General features: G+C 39.6%; 1 protein-coding gene across 1 annotated transcript in view; it reads right to left on the bottom strand.

Moving 5' to 3' along the window:
• LOC126248624 (uncharacterized) overlaps positions 1 to 17711 on the bottom strand; it is a 132279-nt gene that overhangs the window by 35176 nt on the left and 79392 nt on the right. Inside the window, exon 8 of the mRNA XM_049949794.1 lies at positions 9499 to 9587. Within this exon, the coding sequence (XP_049805751.1) occupies positions 9499 to 9587 (89 nt within the window). The remainder of the gene's footprint in view (positions 1 to 9498; positions 9588 to 17711) is intronic.

Raw genomic sequence — 17711 nt, 5'->3', positions numbered from 1 at the left:
AATGTACAGGCTCTTGGGGCACCCGGAGTTGTAATGGCCACTCCATCAGGTTGTGTCTTATAGTAAACAGTGAATTCCTTTGCAATGGCCACTCTCCATCTCCACACATTATAAAAATGTGGAATTGCAACCCATCTTGTTAGTGGTCAACTCACCATTGGTGCAAACTACCTTTGGGCTCAAAACATTTTCCGTTTGTAGCTTCAAGATCATTGACGAAGTGCATTTAGTGTCTCAATCTGTTCCTTTTCACGATTTGGACTCATTACGGCAGCCCACTGTTTGAGAACACTGTGGGCTGAGCAGAAAATTTCAAGGCACATGTGTCTCTTAAGCCATTTATGATACCCATATTTTGTCAAACTCATCCTGTTCCCTTCACTATGTGTGACATGGTAAAGACTGAGTTGAAATGTTGGCAGGATCTGAGCCTCATTTCTCCTGTTTCATTGAGTCAGTGGACCACCCCTCTGGTGGTGATTCAGAAGCCCAACCGCTCCATGCACCTTCGCAACAATTTAAACAGACTGTCAATGTGCATTGTGCTGCAGGTTTGTATCCCATTCAGTGACGGAGAAGGCAGAGTTGTTGGCCAAGATGTCAAGGTGAATGGGTGGGGGGGGGGGGGGGCACAGTATAGTAGTTTTCCTTTATTGACTTGTGCGATGCTTAGCTGCAGTTGCCATTGGATACAGTTTCCTTTCTTGGACTTTCCTTGTTCTCACCACCCCCTTTGGGTTTTAACAGTTTAATAATTTGCCTTTTGGGATCTTGTCTGCAGCAGGAATTTACTAACAATATTTGGAGCAGTTGACACAGGACATTCCCTGTTGTGTCAATTATCTTTATGACAATGCCTGTGTCATGGACCCCATTTGGGAGGAGCATTTACGAAACCCTCAGTCAGTTTTACAATGCCTCCTGGAGAAGGCCTCCGTTGCAAGCTGGAGAAGTGCAGTTTTTTCTTCCCACAAGTGCATTTTTTGGGTCATGTGCTTAGTAAAGATTGTCTTGTCCCCAAAAATGACCACGTTATGTCCTCTGTCACTCTACCAATGCGCAAGAACCTAAAGGAGCCCCAGTCTTTTTAGGGTAAGATTTCATATTATGCTCAGTTCAATCCTGAAGTCGCACACATCTGCCAGCCTCTTCAGTGGCTTCACCAAAGGGTGTTAAGATTGTCTGGTCTGCAGACGGTCAATGTGCTTTTCAGTCTCTCAAGCAATGTTTGTGCTCTGCTCCCTGTCTGCCAGATAGACCTTTAACCGTGGCCTGTGACACGTCTCAGTATTGCATTGGTGCCATACTGTCCCATTGGAACTTGGATGGCACAGAACAGTCTATCACTTAGGAATCAAAGACACTTTCCACTGAGCAGTGTAATTATTCACAGGTGGAAATGGAGGTGCTAGCTACTATTTTTTATGGGACGAGGTTCCTCCTTATCATGGGCCAGAAGCCGTTGGTTTCCTTATTTGGCCCTCATGCCAAGCTGACAGGCAGGATTGCCCACTAGTTGCAGCAGTTGGCCCCGTTTCTCAGTAACTATTGTTATGACATTTGTTACTGCTCCCCCTCCCCCGTTCCTGCCAATGTGAAGCCCATGGAGTTTGATCCACTCTTCTCCTCCTATTCCCCTTCGCCCTCGTCGATGGATGTGATATTGTCTCCACTGCTGCTGGTGAAGCCTCTGTGTCCTTCTAGCGAAGCCAGAACTGTCTAGTTCTCCAGGGGCGTTTCCAGTTCTGTGCCAGAGGTTGTAGCCCGAACCTGGTGATTTTTGGCCCTGCATGGCCTTTTCTTTGGGAGTGAGGAATTTAGTATCCCTGCCTGCATGCACCACAATGGAAGCAGATGAGCTGGTATGGGTTGCACAGAGGGATAGTGTGGAAACCTGCCAAGGAGGATGCACTTGACACATGGTACGGGTAGACTGACTGGCAGAGGTGTTTATCCGTGGGTGGCACAGCAGGATGGACAGGCCAGCGCTTATTCTGTGTTCGACCACTGCAGACTTCACTTAGCATATCACACATGTTGTGCCAAGTGCTTGGCGATTAGCTATCCACATCCTGAGTTCCTCCATGCTAGTCTCTACACGGGTTTGGATTTTCTACTTCCCGTAGATCAACTTGCATGGCGAAGTCATTTCCATCTCACAGGGTTCTGCTCCCTCACTAGTGTCAAGCTACCAGTGGCTTGTGATGTACCCCGCACTGACTGTGTTGCGACGCATCACTGCCATGTCTGTGCAAATTCTACACACAGCAACACATTTTTCTGTTGGCTTATGCGCTCCAAAGCAAAGTGCATACAGTCATATCTCTAACTGCTGGTTAGGGATATGATTCTAGCTCACACCTCAGATGAGGGGGCTCCGGAATGACTGAGCTGAATGACCCATGTTTAGTAACTTCCCTCTCACTCATTTGGGTTTTCAAGCAGTCAGTCTCTTCCTCAGTGGCTTCCAAGACTCATCATACATATTTGCCACACACCCCACATGCAAAATCAAAGCTTCATCCCCCCCCCCCCCCCCAAACCTACCAGTTCCACCAGTCAAGTCTCCTTCTAGGAAGGACATCACAGGTAACTGACACAACCAGTACTTACTGCCGTACACAGCATTTCTTCCCTCACACATTGGTGTCAGAAATGCTACTTTCACCATACGAAGTGCAAAGCCTGTGGATAAACTGGACATAAGGCAGAGAACTGACAGTCCATACTTAAAATGAATGCCAAGACTGGACCCACTGGACTGACTTGGGCAAAGCAGTCGGCGTTGGGCTATGGCAGTAGACGACTGGTGCGAGTGCCTTTGCTAACAACACGACATTGCCTGCAGTACCTCTCCTGGGCTTGTGACCATATCACTTGGACCCTAGATGACTCGAAAACCATGGCCTGGTCAGATGAGTCAATTTCAGTTGGTATGAGCTGATGGTAGGGTTAGGGTGTGGTGCAGACCCCATAAAGCCATGGAGCCAAGTTGTCAACAAAGCACTGTGCAAACTGGTGGTGGCTCCATAATGGTTGGGCTGTGTTTACATGGAATGATTTGTTTTAATCATTTTATTCTTTTAACTCATTGTTTTCCTCACCCTGAATTGTCTATGTATGTGCTCTTACTGTGTAAACAAAAAATACTGAATGTTAACGGTCAGAGCGTTGTCTGCACAGATATTTCTCATGCAAAAGCTGTAAAGAAAAAATAACTGGGTAAACGGAGGGGGAGGGGGGGGGGGGAGAAAGAAAGAATATATCACTTCAAATACTGAGTCAAGACACATACAAAAATAAATAAGCACAAAATGACACACACACAGACACAAGAAGTTGTGCGCATTAAGGTCCAATAACAAATAGGTTAACATTGTGCACCAGCAGATAATGGGGACTGATAACAGTGCAGCATCTTGAGATGTTGGGTACTTGACAGATATCTTTGACATCTCAAGATGTCAACAGATTGCCTGGAAAGTCTGAAGGCTTACAACAGTGCAGCAGTTTCAAGGGCAGAAAGGGAAAATGGGAGAGAAAAATAAATATGAAGAAAGTTAAAGAAGAAACAAAGGAACAGCATGGAATGAGTACAAAGTCAATCAGGAAAGTGAAAGGAAACATTGCAGCATTTGTTTTCTGGAAATTTAGTGTAAACAGAGAAAACCTAAACTTGGATAGCCAGGTTTAGAGTTTGAATGTTGCCCTTCCTGAATATGAGTCCAGTGCATTAAGTACTTGGAAACTTAACTCATTAAAAAGCAACAAACAAATGAGATTTTCTTAACATGGAAATATGAAGAACCTTTCATTAAAGTTGTGTCAAACAATGTACCTAAATACACATGGCTATATGGGGATTTGAACTGACATCCAAATGTGTATCCGAAGTGATACTTCACATGGAAAGACCCAGGCACCACTGAGTACAAGTCAAAACACGTGAGAAAAAATTGTCGAAAGAAAACAGAGAATAAATGTTAAGGCTATGGAGAACTACTAATTCAAAACAGGTAGAATGAAAACATGGCATTAGTTACAAAACCATGAGACAGAACAGACCTGCGCAATTGATCAACTAATAAGTAAGCTGTCAAGTCGAGTGTCATTCTGCTGGATATATTTCAGGAATTATATTTTGCTAGACAGGTAAAAGTTCTTAGTGGTGAAACAACTACTTAAAAATTATGAACAGGATGACAGAGGTCACAACAATTTTGTGTAAAAGTTACAAGTGATCAAGAAATGAGAGCATCTTTCCTGAACAGGATAGTAGTGAAGTAACAGAACAAGTTATATCTTAGTCACAACACATGTGGGGAACAGCAATAACCAAACTAAATGAGCAGAAAAATTCTGAAACTGAATGCCAATGGTAGTGGTGTAGTTAATGCCTACAAGAACTCTATGATGCTTAGTGAGGTTATTACAAATTCTGAATGCAAAATAATGATGGTGAAGATAAGCACCAAATGTGCATCAAATATGGTTATCAGATGCTTCTCTAGATCACCTGCCCCAGAAGCAGTATACTTAAAAGAAAACTTTGAGAATATCACACAAAGTTCTGACTATGGTAATGGGAGAGATTTCACCTTTCCAACTACAGACAGCATGGCACAGAGAAGACTGAATTTGGTCTTGCAATATCACTTCACTGAAGAAAATTGTAGCATGATTCCTTCTGTCAATCACTGCATGAACACCAAAATGACACATTGAGGTAAGAGAATATAAAGTAAACTATAACCACTCTACAGGGGAAAAGCAACTGGACTTTGTGGGATATCTGTACAAATCTGTGAAATTTACGTGAAAGAAACTTGGTTCTCTTTCTAACAGCTATTGAATATACATCATTGGAGCAATGAAGCATTCCAAGAGACTGAAAAAAGGAGCAAGGCAGTCACATTTTCACGAAGCACCATCCGACAGATATGCGTTGTTATACAATGATCGTGTCGGACTTCCTTTTGCCCAGTGTGTTGCAGCAACTATGTGGTATTGACTTAACAAGATGTTGGAAGTTCCCTGCAGAAATATTGAGCCATGCTGCCTCTATAGCCATCCATAATTGTGAAAGAGCTGCCAGTGCAGGATTTTGTGTACTAACTGAACTCTCAATTACATTCCATAAATGCTCGATGGGATTCAGGTCGGGTGATCTAGGTGGCCAAATCATTCACTCAAATTGTCCACAATGTTCTTCAAACCAATTGTGAACAATTGTGGCCTGGTGACAAATGCACTGTCATATATAAAAATTCCATCCATGTTCGGGAACATGAAGTCTGCAAATGGTCTCCAAGTAGCAGAACATAACAACTAACAGTCGATGATCAGTTCAGATGGACCAGAGGACCCAGTCCATTCCATGTGAAAACAGCCCACAACATTGTGGAGTCACCACCAGCTTGCAGAGGGCTTTGTTGACAATTTGGATCCATGGCTTTGTAGGGTCTGCACCACACACTAACCCTACCATCAGCTCTTACCAACCGAAATCGACTCATCTGACCAGGCTGTGGTTTTAGAGTCATCTAGGGTCCAACCGATATGCTCACGAGCCCAGGAAAGGTACTGCAGGTAATGTCATGTTGTTAGCAAAGGCACTCGTGCCAGTCATCTACTGCCATAGCCCAATGCCAAATTTCATTGGACTGTCCAAATGGATATGGTCATCGTACACCCCTCATTTATTTCTGTGGTTATTTCACACAGTGTTGCTTGTCTATTAGCACTGACAACTCTACAAACGCCACTGCTCTCAGTCATTAAGGGAAGACCATTTGCTACTGTGCTACCTGTGGTGAGAGAGAGTGCCTGAAATATGGTATTCTAACCACACTCTTGACACTGTGGATCTCGGAACATTGAATTACCTAATGATTTCTGAAAGGGAATGTCCCATGCTTCTAACTCCAACTATCATTCTGCATTCATAGCCTGTTAATTCCCACTGTGTGGCCATAATCACATCAGAAACATTTTCACACAAATCACCTGAATAGAAATGACAGCTTCACCAATGCACTGCCCTTTCGTACCTTCTCTATGTGGTATTACTGCCATCTGTGTACATGCATGTCACTATCCCATGACTTTTGTCACCTCAGTGTATGTGTATATCACTGACTTCAATATGCTGTAGAACGTTTTATGCTCCCATACTGACTTCAATATATATATATATATATATATATATATATATATATATATATATATATATATATATATAAGACATCATATTTATGCCAGTGATTGTAACACATTTTTATTTCATGATTGCAGCTTCAGCCTTAGGCCATTATCAAATGCAATGATAATGGCCAAAGGCCGAAATTGCCATTGTAAAATAAAGTGTTACAGTCACTGGCACAAACATGTCTTTTATAAAGTTGTACATGACTGTGAATCCCAGGTATAAAAAGATAATTAATTGACTTCAATATGCTGTAGAACATTTTATGGTCACATATTATAACAATTTTAAGACAAAAAAAATGTTCTCTGGGAGAATTAATAACAATCTCATGAATCTCTGCCTTCTCTGCTCACACATGAATCCAGAAGGCAGTGTACAATGGTGCCCAGGTTACAACACGTTCCTCGACTTCTTGAATGCATCCAGTACAATTCCACACTGTTGTGTTGTGAACAAAATAGAAGCTTATCGAATAACAGACCATCTTTTTGACTGGACTGAGGACTTCCCAGCAGCTAAAGCTCTACATTTCATTCTAAATACGGTGAAATCATTGGATGTGAAAGTTAACTTTGGTCTTAGGCCAGTGGATGATTATATGACTGTTACTTTTCACCTAACATATAAGCTCACAAGCTTGTTTTATGTATGAAAGTTGCTACACCAGGAAACTGCAGTGAAATGCTGGAAGGCCATATAAAGTATGATTGCTTAGTGCTGCAACTGACTAGTAACCCTTATTATAAATTAATGTAGTATGTTGCGCATGAAAAGGTAGAAAGAATCATTAGTGTTCAATTATATGACTGGTGATCATTCACTGGCAATGGAAACAACTGTAAAACACTGAGTACTAGGCATACAAAGCAACCTAAAGTGGAATACCTACATAAAACTAGTTTTAGGTACACAGCTGACACCAGATTGAGATTCAATGGAAGAAGTCGAAGTAAATGGGATTCACTCATGAAACAGGTAGCTTACAAATCCTTACCTGTTATTAAATATTGGTCTTCAGTTTGAAACCATTATCTAGTAGGATTAATACTGTAGACAGAAAATCAGCAAAGAAGAGTGATACTATTGTTCTGGAAAAGCTGAACAGCCATTCACACTTCACAGACAGATCTACATGGGACAATGACATTCCCTCTGTGGATGTTCAACAAAATTCAAGCCTTCTCCCCACCTAACTGCCATTATTTTGTTTGAAATAGTCAACTAGTTTCAAGTCCTTGACATCACAGAGTTTGTACATCTACCTTAGTGCGCTCTTATGGTAACTACGTTACAGCACTGAGCACACTGTACATTTTGTACATCTCTGCAAACACCCAAGGTCAGATGGAATGTGTGCAATGAATAATCTACTTCAGTGCAATGTTAGGCACAGTGCTATACAAGTTGAAAAGACACTAGTCAGTACAATGGTGGGTTCTTTGCTCCACTCTGGGAGGAGACCGAGTGGATACTATGACACATAAAATATTATATTCACATTATTATAACATAGATAAGAAGAATTACTTAACTTTTTACACTTTGTTCCGACAGGGGTGTTGTGAGTATTTACAACTGTCAATGAACATTAACATGTCACTTGATACAGACAAAATACAAATCTCTCACTCAGAGTACATTTAACAATAACTGTTATGTAGAGTTCTGCCGAATACATTGATTACAAAGCTGGCCTACTAGAAGACGATGCTGTCAGCTAAGTAGATGAGTGTGGACTGGGATGAATGGGGCTGTGTTTGGCTGTAAGTAGAAGAATGGTTGCAGCAGTGTAGCCAAACGTGTTTGGGCATGGGTATGCCTGTATTGTTCATTCATCGAAGTGGCTTGCAATGATTACCTTCTCTTGTGGTTGCATTGTGAGATATCAGCCTTGCTTTGGCACCTTGCTCTTTGGACGACACCACACAAAATCTTTGACTCTTTCTTTAAGTCCTGACTGGACACACTTTAAATTCACTTCTTATAGACAATAATAACAACCTTCATTAACCTGAAAGTCTGTGCCAGAGAATATATCACAGAGCACACTCATGATACTTATCAGTAAGTAACGTATGCAAAGGTAACTTTGCTGGGTGGTGGCTTACTGGAGTGTCAAGTAATTTGCTGCACTGTGTCATGTGTATCCATTGTCACAATCTGTGATAGTCAATGGAGGTCCCTATTAACATGGTGTGGTCCATGAAGATTGGTTCTGCTAGTAATATTTTTCCATATATCTATGTGTACACAGAGTACATTCCGAGATTACGGTATGTTAAAAGACCAAAGCCTAAGTGACATCAGAATAGAATGTCACATATGTCAATCACCCACAGTATGGTTGCAATCAAATGCACTGATATCACGTCTTGCCTATCTAGAGCTTGATTGTGATGCTTGCACTCAGTCAATATGACACTGCACTGTTGCATTTGTGTGACAAGAGCATGACCACTTCAACAAAGCTAAATCTAATTCAAATGCTCAAGAGTGTAAATAAATACCATGTAAAATAAATGAGTAGGAACGCACACGAAGAAAAGAACATTTAGGCAAGGAGCAGTATGTGAACAAAACAGTCTACACCTATAATCCAATTGCAAAAACCAAAAATATCGATAAAGAAAACTAGCAACTTAGCTTTGTGGGTGCGCGCGCGCACACGCACACACACACACACACACACACACACACACACACACACACACACACACACACAACACACACTCTCTCTCTCTCTCTCTCTCTCTCTCTCTCTCTCTCTCTCTGCAATTAGGATGAGAAATGTAGTAACAATCTAGTATAGAGGTTATAATTAACAGAATAATTCCTTTCCATATAATATTGTGTGTGTGCTGCTTCTGATTTTGTGGGAAGGTATGTCTTGTTCTCCTCTTCTGCTACTGATAAAGGAGACTTCTTTTCACATACTTTCAGTACTTTTGTCTCCCCACCAGCGACAGTCATCTGACAGAAACAAAATATAACAGAACCAAAAGGAAATCGTGCAACCACATTTCATGAAATGATGCTGACTTACGTAGGTTTCAGATATGCTTTAGTATGTTCCAATAACAATCAAACTGTGGCTGAGAAAAATTGAGAAGTAAGGAAAATTACTCTCATGCAACACTGTTATTGAGGTGTTACATTTCTCTGGCACAAGAAATGTTTCAAACTGCATTTTATTTGCTTATAATGATATCCTAAAACCAAAATAACTTTTTGTCTGACTCATTCCATGATTGTGCTTGGTAAAATATTAGAATTTTTTGAGACTGACTAACCTCACACATGTTATTGTCCCTTTCGCCTTTACAGTTGCTTGGATCCGCATCAGAGCAAGGATGATTGCATCTCCAGAATATGGACACACCTGTATTCAAATAAAGCATGCAATAATATTTTAAAAAGACAATAAATAAATTAATCTACAATGTACAACAGCAATTTACTGCAAAATAAATTTCATACTGAATAAATGGGAAATAATTTTTCTTTTTTGTATTGAAACTGATATTCCAGAGTGTAGACTGAAATGGTACTGAAATATCACAGTTTTTAACTTTAAAGGTTTCTAGTATGCAATCTTTAATTAATATATTGACAAGAATGGAAATCTCTACACCCATAGAAAGACATCTGCTGAAGAATGAATGAAAGATTATAAGTTAATATTCTCTCAATGAGGAGGCCATAAGAAACATAGCAATAACTTTGATTAGGAAGGTAATGGAACATGTTCTTTTCAAAGAAAGTAAATAGCATTAGCCATAAGTAATTAGAGAAACCATGGAAAATCTTCCTGTGCCAGACAAATTCGAGCCTTAAGCCTTCCAAAGACGAGTTCACTATACCAATCTACACGTTTTAGGCGCTGTGTTCTTGGCACACTAGCATTATTGGGTGCTGACTCCACATAAGGATCCTTTTTCTACTCCTGAGTCTTGCACAAAAAACTTGTACATGCATTAAATGCTCACTGCATTTAGACAGTTTTGAAGAGTGTCACACTGTTGGCATGCACAAAGCCAGACAATTGGTAAATTGTGTGTAGCTTTATATGAACTGTGCAGCTATCAATGTTTGCAGCCAAAGACACAGTTATGCTGACTGTGCCCGAGTACTTCCACAGAACAAAGATATACAACTCCACTGAATAGTTGTACCCTACTAACACAAATACAGAAGTCTCTTGGACCCTGAAATGTTCTCATCAATGTTGCAATACATTTATACAGTCCTATGCTGTGTTCATCACAAAGCAGATTTGGTGAGGTGCACACAAGGATGCATATTGTCTGGAAAATCCTAGCATCTCTGACCACTTAAAAGATACAAGCATCACATCCTGGAAACTTGTACTCCTCAAATAATACACACTGAACTATGAGAAAATTTACGGAGATAATGCCGACACAACCAGGAATGAAATTACCAGATTACAATATTTACTACAGTCTGGTCTCCACACACGAGATCCTCCCCTCTCCATTTTACCCTCATGCTCTCAACAGATTATGGCATATAATGAAACTGCAGGGATGGTGACGCACTGCCATCTCTGACAAAATCAATATGAAGAACTGCCAAAGAAGTAGGTGGTGGTAACACAACACTTCAGCACTAATATGCAAATGCCACAATGAGGCTATAAGAAACTATGGTTTTGGAGCTTGTTAGTTACAGCTGCTAATACCCTCTAAGATTTCTTATGAGCACTGAGACAGCACTGCAATATGTTGCCACAGGTTCTGCAGTTCCATTTTCTTCCTTTCAAAATATACAATCAGAAATATTTATAATAACTCACAATACCACGGACAGAAGAAGATCACTGATCCAAAAGAGACTTCTCTGGACAGGAAGTGAAAATATAGCTTTGTGTATTAGAAAGAAACAATTAATTCACATTAAGGTGAGAACAAACCACTCTAAACAGTTTTAAAGCCAAATAATGTTTTCCCCATGAAGATACAACTACAACAGTGCACTTTTTATTTATCTTCAGACTTTTATAATAATATTTCCACCTTCACCAGGGCCTTATGCTTAATTTACAACTATTCTTCCACGAGACCATTAGTAAGCAACACGAAGTCAAGAAATAGTTCTACAGAGAAATATCCAGCTGTGTAATACTTTTCTTTTATGTCCAGGTAAGGAAAATGAAACCATTTTTCATCAGTCATTTGAATAATGCTGACTTCTTCAATACTTCATTTTGGCAAGCATTTGAAAATACACCTTAATTCATTCAGTCACGAAATTATTAGGAATATTATTACAACTGTGAAAAACCAATATATTTTTATGTAAAGTGAATTTAAGGAATGAGAAAAGGCTTATAAAAGCTATGCAGTACACATGGAACCATCATGTAGATGACTGATGAATACTTGTGTAGTGTGCTACTGTGTTTACATTGTTGAGCATAAATATGAAATTCCACACCAGGCGAAACAAGGATTTTGAGTGGGGAGAGTGGCATGGGAAGAGGGTAAGGGAAAGAGAAAAATGATCCAACATTTAATATATTCCTTTCAAGAAAATATCATGGGGCTGCCAAGTTTGACATCACTACTGAAACAGTACATTAACAAGTTTTGAGCTGAAAGTCTGTATGTGAGGCACAGCTGTACCTACTGGTTCTAGAAAATATTCCTGCATCTTGATTCATCACAAAACAGCAGAACAAGATGCTGTTTATACAGTTTTAGTGAGAAGAATACAAGAGTATGGTGCATATTATGTCACATATTTGATCTTTATTTGTAAAGAACACAGGAAAAGTAATGATATAAAATTACTTGCATTCCTTACTTTGTCATATGAATCAATCAATACATGCTGTTTCCTTGAGGACACCTACACACATTTGATTCAAACTCTATAAATACTTGTACGGTAGATGTGAGCTACGAGATAAATAACAGAAAACAGGAAGAAGAAAACAAGCAATGCAGAGTAAATTTAGGAACAAGACAATTGCGCGACATGTAAGGTGGGTTACCAGCTTCATGGGAGATCATCATGGTAAAATCTTCCACATAGTGAAGAGCAAAATACATCAGTAACAGCAACACACATATTAATAGGGGATACTATTAAATAAAAAAGTAGGACAGCTAAAAAATCCACATATCTTATAAAAAAGTAGAACAGTTTAAAATTCCACATATCTTCTCATTGCAAATTGTTACATTCACAATTGTAAATACATATGGTGACCTGCATTGCTTTAGGATGGGAGTAAGGACCTTGAGGAAAGAAATAGTAGCCGTTTACATATGGTTTTGATTTACATACTGGGAAGCTAGAACAAAAATAATGTTTCTCTTTTGTTTAGTAGGTCCAAACTGTCCTTAAAAAGTTTGCGAGACTGGAGTTCTCACATATTATTTCAGTCTATAACTCTCCTGAAAATTAATTTTCCATTCGGCCACTAAATTTGACACCTAGTGCACTGTACTTCTGCAACTCCCACTAGCTATTTGGCTTTGAGAGTACCATTTAAGCTGGCGAGTAACAACAAATGAATCTCTTGTGTAATCACAAGTATCATTAATGCGTATTATGAGTGCCAAATCTCTGTAACTGTAATAAATTAGATTGCAGCAAATCTCCCACTGATATTGAGATCCCTGCTACATGACCTGAAAGTGTATGAGGTGATGATTTATTATAATTAACTACCAACAAGACAACAATGTAGTTGAAATTTAACTGCCAACAGGCTTTATCTGAGGGAACAATGTCATCTTTGTATGAACTGTAGAGAGAATTAACTCAAAATGGTCAGTGCAGTGGACAGCTCTTAAGCACTGAGGTGTCTAATTTACTGAGTCAATTCATGGAATAACTAAAATTTAGGGTTGGAGGTTGGGTTGTTTTTGGGGAGGAGACCAGACAGCGAGGTCATCAGTCTCATCGGATTAGGGAAGGATGGGGAAGGAAGTTGGCCATGCCCTCTGAAAGGAACCATTCCGGCATTTTCCTGGAGCGATTTAGGGAAATCGTGGAAAACCTAAATCAGGATGGCCGGATGTGGGAATGAACAGTCGTTCTCCCAAATTAAAATTTAGGCTATAATAAACAAACACAGTTGACTTTTACATAGGGGTTGTGTAGGCAACACTAGGGCATCTCATAGTGGCCAATGAATTGAGATTTGTAAACTAAATTTAAAAGATGACGTGGAGACAGGTATGAGAGATACTGTAATCCATACCAGTTATTATATCATCATGCAGTTGAAAATATCCTATTATTTAACACATCAATTAAAAGGAGTCAAATGACAAACCAGAGTACCAGGCTTGATAAGGTAGAAATATGATACTAAAGAGAGCCATCACAAACATTCTCACCACATGGTGAACTACCAAAGTTAGTGATACAAATGAACATCTGAGCATACAAAAATACCATGAATTCTAAAACAGAAATCATCAAAGAGAAATCAATACCTGTTAAGTAAATGATGAAGATTTATGTGTATACCTAGACACTCTCTATATAAGCCATTTCAGGCTCATTGTCAAGATATGAAAACGAAATCACTAACCTTATTAATGAATACTGTATTTAACTAACAAGGGGAAAGAAAAGGATGACAAATCTCTTGACGCATAACAAATGAAATTGAGGTAAAATTATAAATTATTTATTTTAGGAAGAACTGAGGCAACTATGGGTACAGAAGTTGCTACATTACACATGCACCTCTATTCACCACACATCACAGGGCATACAAACACTGTCATTGTAGGTTCTAAACATAGTATAAGGTTGCCAGGACTGATGTATCATGCCACATGGTGGAACATGCCAATAGCAACGGTGTATCTCACTTGCCACATTTTCATGTGGGGGAATTTTACATGAGACACGGAGGGTATCATGGCACATTTGCTGTTGTCTCTCTACTGCAAAGGGGAACAGGAACCCTCAGATCATGAACATCTGCTCCTTCATCCACAGCAAATTGTTCCAGCTCGAGCCTCATGCACAGGCAGCTAGGCACCTGTGTGCAGAGGTGGGCAAACCATTCACACGCAGGCTGTCTAGCAGCTGGAACATAAACTATACAATAATAGGCCTCAGCCGAGAGCACATGGGCAGGAGGTAGGGAAACATCTTGCACATGTGGCATAAGGAAAAACTGTTGTGCAATAGGGCTGTCTGTTGGGTAGTCTATACTACTAGCACCCCATGGGGCAACATTGGAATAGCCTGATCTACAGAACTTCACAAGCAACTTGTGCCTTCACCAACACAAAACATCGCATCACCACCTTGGAATTTTATCATTGTGATTTCAGGAAACTCAGTCAATATAAGGATGCTTGTATACTCTTCCTTCCTTTCCCCTTACGGTGACCCTACTGAGATCTGGGATAATATTATTTGAGAGGTATACATCTTGGACCCAGTACTCAGGAAGTTGCGGGTAGCAGTGGATCAAGATTTTTGGTACCTTGTAGTGTCCTTGCCAAGACATACTTCCTCAGTCATCAGTACTCAGGAAGTTGCGGGTAGCATTGGATCAAGATTTTTGGTACCTTGTAGTGTCCTTGCCAAGACATACTTCCTCAGTCATCAGTACTATTAACCAGGTGCAAGTAATTTTGTTGATCAAGAGTAAATTCATACTACACAAGACACAAAACATTGCATGTATCATATCATAGTATTGTAAATTTCCTGTTAGCTGATTGTTTAGTAACTTTGACTGACATAGGGACAACCTGTATTTGATGCCTGGTACCGTCAAGATTTTTCCTAAAGTGAGGGTACTGGAATAAACGGCACATGGACTGCTGAGAGTAACTGAGGAATAACATAATTAAACAGATGCAGCTCTAGTTTGATAAAGCTGATACTAATGTTTGGGAGTACAGTATGTTAACCATATGTGACTTCATATTGATGTTCAGTTATTGTATCAGCAGAGGATAACACAGCCAACAGTTGATAGTGTGTCACACCATGAAGCCTGACTGCTGAATTCCTACATTACATCACAGTATCATTTTTTTTTTTTTTTTGCATTCTAATTTAATCTGCCAATTAAGTGTGAGAGGAACAACTGTCAGCATGGAATCTTCCAATGAAACTTTCAATCACTAAATTTGCGAGTTCATTGTCATAAGTCACTTTGGATGGCTGTCCATAGATACCACTTACGACTGATTCCATTGACTACTAATCAATTGCTAGGCACAGGAAAAAATTTTACTTTATGACCAATTTTGGTGTTAGTTGCTTACTTTTGTCTTGTTTCATAGTTTTTCAATGTTATATTGAAAATAAAAATTGTCCTACCAATTATATTTATTGGTGTCACAGGTAACATTTATTCATGTTACTCAAAAACATGAAATAATTTGTTAAACCCGATAAATACAATCAATTGAAGAAAAAATGATTCTGTGACCATACACTGTTGAAACTGTTTCGTAAACAAAGCACTGTCATAACTTTGAAGTTCTCTTCTGGGACATTATACCAGCAATCAATCAGTGCTAAGCCTGGTGTAAAAACAGCTGCCAGGATCTATATTTGAAGATGGAAGAAAAACTGCCTTCAGTACAATAGTTTGCTACAAGCAACGGCAATGTCTGAAAGCTTACCAATTATTTCTAACTTATGTATGTTTATGTTGGACCTGCCAGGTTAGCCAAGAGCGGTAATGCACTGCTGCGCTGCTTCCTGGACTCGCGTAAGCGCGCCGACCCTGAATCAAATCCACCCGGCAGATTAACGATGTGGGCCGGTGCGCCGGCCAGCCTGGATGTGGTTTTTAGGCGGTTTTCCACATCCCACTAGGTGAATACTGGGCTGGTCCCCACGTCCTGCCTCAGTTACACGACTCGCAGATATTTGAAACACTTTTGCACTATTTTATAGTTTACACTAGATGCAGACAGCTGGGATACACTGCTTCCGTCCCGGGGGGTACGGGATGGAGACAGGAAGGGCATCTGGCCACCCATTCAATTAACCCTGCCAAATCCGATCGTAACCATGTCGACCCTGCGAAAACTGCAGGACACAGGCACACGTAAAAGAAGAAAAGATTTACGTGTATGCTGACCACTCAATGCCTCCACTATATACTACACTCACTCCATTGTTCGTATACCATCTGTTTCATTGAATGACACACCCATAACACATTTATGTGAAATTAAATATTCCTACAGGGAATAGCATTGAATATGGGTCTGAAAATATGATTTTTAAATAACAATCTTCTGTTTCATTCATCTTTACTGTGTTCACAAAACAGTTATTTCTGTTCATATTAAATAAATCCATGTTGTCAACCATAAATCTCACACACAGTAAGATACGTTAATAAGAGCAGTTCACTGAAAACCCAACTCACTGCCCAGCTGCAACAGCAAAATACAAATTGTACATTTCAAATTTTTGTAATAATGGCCAATAGCAAGACAATCTGCAATGACTTATCATGAAGCAATTTTCCTGCTAGTACTCCAAAAACTTGCAAGCAGCAGCTGATGAATCAGAATAATTAAGAAAAGAAAGGGTGGAAATGGCATACAATTAAAAATAGAGGACTTCAAATACTGGAGTGCAGATCATTTCACCCATAAAAATGCACAGGTATGACGAGTGTGCACCTCGTGTTGCACTTTCTCCAGTTTACCTTCACAAAAGAGAAAATGAAAATAATACTTTTAAGAAAAAAAATCAAATTAAGAGAACAGAACAGTGTCATCCAGTATTATGTGCTAATGTGCTACAGCACAGAGTAAATTTCACACTAAAATAACACCATTTCTCTTTGAATGTGAGCCAGAAATCACACTAAAATTATGCCATCTCTCTCTCTGAATGAGAGCCAAAATCACACTAAAGTTACGCCATTCCTCTTTGAATGTGTGCTGGTATGCAAATAAAACAGATGAAAATGTTTTTCATAGTGGTCTCTCTGCGATAACTAGAAACCACTGTCGAGTGCTGAAATGACAATCAGCCGAACTACAATCGGCTCAGGTCAGCTGTCTGTTCTCAACTGTGCAAGCTCTGATGTGACACATCCCTTCCAGCAATATCAGTGCTACACTGCTCACAGCACCAGGTCAATAAGTTTCTTTGAAATTGTGTGTAAAGTACTGTACACACATAGAGCATGAGAGGTTTTTGAGGTGTGGTTGCAGTAACAGCTCTGTGGGCAACTGATTAGCTGCACTGGCTGGTAATTTGTTGGTCCAGGTTCGATTTACACTGCTACCAACAACTTTATTTTTCAGTTTTATTTTACCCGTTGCAATGTTAGGTAACTGTGTATAAAATTTAAATATATTTAAACAGTTCAATGTACATATGTAAAAGTAAGTCATTTTCATTGAAATTATACTATTGAAAATTACACATCAAGTGTTTACCATATTAACTTACTTTAGTCTTTCAGAAACCAATCATAATTATTAGGATGAAACTTCCTGATCATCTTTGTTACACACTA

This window comes from Schistocerca nitens, chromosome 3 (assembly GCF_023898315.1).
Source record: "Schistocerca nitens isolate TAMUIC-IGC-003100 chromosome 3, iqSchNite1.1, whole genome shotgun sequence".
In the NCBI taxonomy this organism is placed as follows: domain Eukaryota; kingdom Metazoa; phylum Arthropoda; class Insecta; order Orthoptera; family Acrididae; genus Schistocerca; species Schistocerca nitens.
The sequence above is the reverse complement of the archived record's forward strand: the minus strand, read 5'-3'. Positions and strand labels throughout refer to the sequence as shown.